General features: G+C 43.3%; 1 protein-coding gene across 1 annotated transcript in view; it reads right to left on the bottom strand.

The window, feature by feature from the left end:
- LOC102870667 (ribosomal biogenesis protein LAS1L-like) overlaps nucleotides 1–1,771 on the bottom strand; it is a 30,711-nt gene extending 28,940 nt beyond the window's left edge. Inside the window, exon 1 of the mRNA XM_006901896.1 lies at nucleotides 1,665–1,771. Coding sequence (XP_006901958.1) covers nucleotides 1,665–1,771 — 107 coding nt within the window. The remainder of the gene's footprint in view (nucleotides 1–1,664) is intronic.
- Nucleotides 1,772–2,044: the final 273 nt, after the last annotated feature.

Below are 2,044 nucleotides of genomic sequence, written 5' to 3'. Positions count from 1 at the left end.
TAATGCGAAACTTATACTTGGACCAGGAGGCAGTCGTCAGAACAGAGCAAGGGAACACTGCATGGTTCAAAATTCGGAAGGGCGTACGCCAGGGATGCATCCTATCTCCATACCTTTTCAACCTATATGCAGAACAGATTATCCGGGAGGCTGGGCTCTATGAGGAGAATTCAGTAGGAAAATTAATTTTCATTGTTAAGAGGACATACAAGTATGTTGTTGTTAGTTGCCCTCACATCAAGTACAACTCAGTGAACAACAGTTCTGAACCCTGTCCTATGGTGTGTCAACCTCACAGTCTCTAACACACTCAAACCAGTTGCTGTAGTCACTGTATCCATCCACTTGGTTGAGGGTCTTCCTTTCCTTTGCTATCCCCCACCTTTTCAAGCATGATGTCCTTTTCCAATGAATAGTCTTTCCTAGCAACATGCCCAAAGAATGTGAGATGACACTTCACCATCCTTGCCTCCAAGGAGTACACTTACTGCACTTTCTCCAAGACATATCTGTTTGTTCTTTTGGCAGTACATAGAATATGCAGTACTCTTCTCTAATATCAGTTCAAAGGCATCAATTTTTCTTCTGTCATCTTTATTCATTGTCCAGTTCTCAGCAACATAGCAAGTGATGAATAAGACCATGGTCTAAATTAGGTCCACCTTAGTCCTTAGCATCTTTGCTCCTATGTAATTTGGACAGATCACTGGCTACAGACTTTCTGAGTGCAATATATGTCTCCTGATCATGTATTAATTGTGGATTCAAGGAAGATGAAGTTAACAGTTTTGATCTTTTCTCCATCTATTATAATGCCACCAATAAGTCCAGTGTTGGGAATTTTTGTTTTCTTGACATTGAGATGCAATCCAGATTGAAGACTGTAGTATTTTATCTTCTTCAGCAAATGTTTCAAGTCCTCCTAACTTTCAGTAGTTAAGATCGTGTCATCTGTATTCTGAAGGTTACTGATGAGCCTTCTTCCAATCATGATGCCATATTCTTCTTCATAGAGTCTAAATCTTAGGATAATTTGTTCAGCACTCAGATTGAATAGTTACATGCTTTTCTTAATTTTAAACCATATAGTGTCCCCTTGCTTTGTTTACACAACAGCTTCTTGGTCTAGGTATAGGTTTCACAGGAGCACAATTAAGTGTTCTGTGATTCCCATTCTTCTCAATGTTAGCCAAAATTTGTTATTATCCATACAGTCAAATACCTTTGCATAGTCAATAAAGCATAAATTGGCATTCTTTTGGTATAAGAGTGCTGGGAGCCGAGCCGTTTTGTTCTACCTAGCTGAAGCCATTTTGTAATTCTCTAAGGACATGCCTGGACGTGTTGCCTCACCCTGGGAGAACAGGTTTCCTCTACTGGGAACACCCAACCTTACTTCTTCTTTCCACTCCCCCCATTGTGTTTCAGTTTACCCCACCCTGGAAGGATAGGTTTCAGTTTACCCCACCCTGGGAGGACAGGTTTTGGCTTACTGGGAACGCCCTGCTAAGTAATCTTACTTCTTTCCACTCCCCTCATTCGTTCTCCTATTATAACTCTGTATGAGTTCAATAAAGTGGAGACTTGATTGGAAATTCCATCTTGTCTCAATGTCTCTTTGTCTCCTGGGCCCCCCATTCTCTTTCTTCCTCTCCTAGGGTCACCGTTGAATGTCCCCGCTGGCCGGGGCATAATTGGCGCCCAAACGTGGGGCCCCAGGAACGAGGAAGGACGATGAACACTGCCCGCTAGAAGTGACCGGCCGGCCCATCCATTGAGTCGCCGTGAGTCAGGGACCACGAGTGCAGACTCGCATTGTTGCCAGCCGCAGGACTATTCGCCCTGAGAGACAGGCACGGAGCTGCCGCCACAGGATTACCCGCCCTGTGAGAGAGGCACGAGAGGCAGCGAAATTATGCGACAGGGATTAAGTGAACATGAATTGTTCGTAAAGGGGATCAAGGATTTCCTCAAGGCAAAGAGGTATAAGGGTAACTAAAAAAGATTTAAAGAAATTTTTCTTGTTTTTAGAAGATGTTTGCCC

Source organism: Elephantulus edwardii, unplaced genomic scaffold (genome assembly GCF_000299155.1).
Source record: "Elephantulus edwardii isolate Elephantulus edwardi_28Jun2011 unplaced genomic scaffold, EleEdw1.0 scaffold00349, whole genome shotgun sequence".
In the NCBI taxonomy this organism is placed as follows: Eukaryota; Metazoa; Chordata; class Mammalia; order Macroscelidea; family Macroscelididae; genus Elephantulus; species Elephantulus edwardii.
Note: the sequence above shows the minus strand (reverse complement) of the source record. Positions and strands in the feature narration are given on the sequence as shown.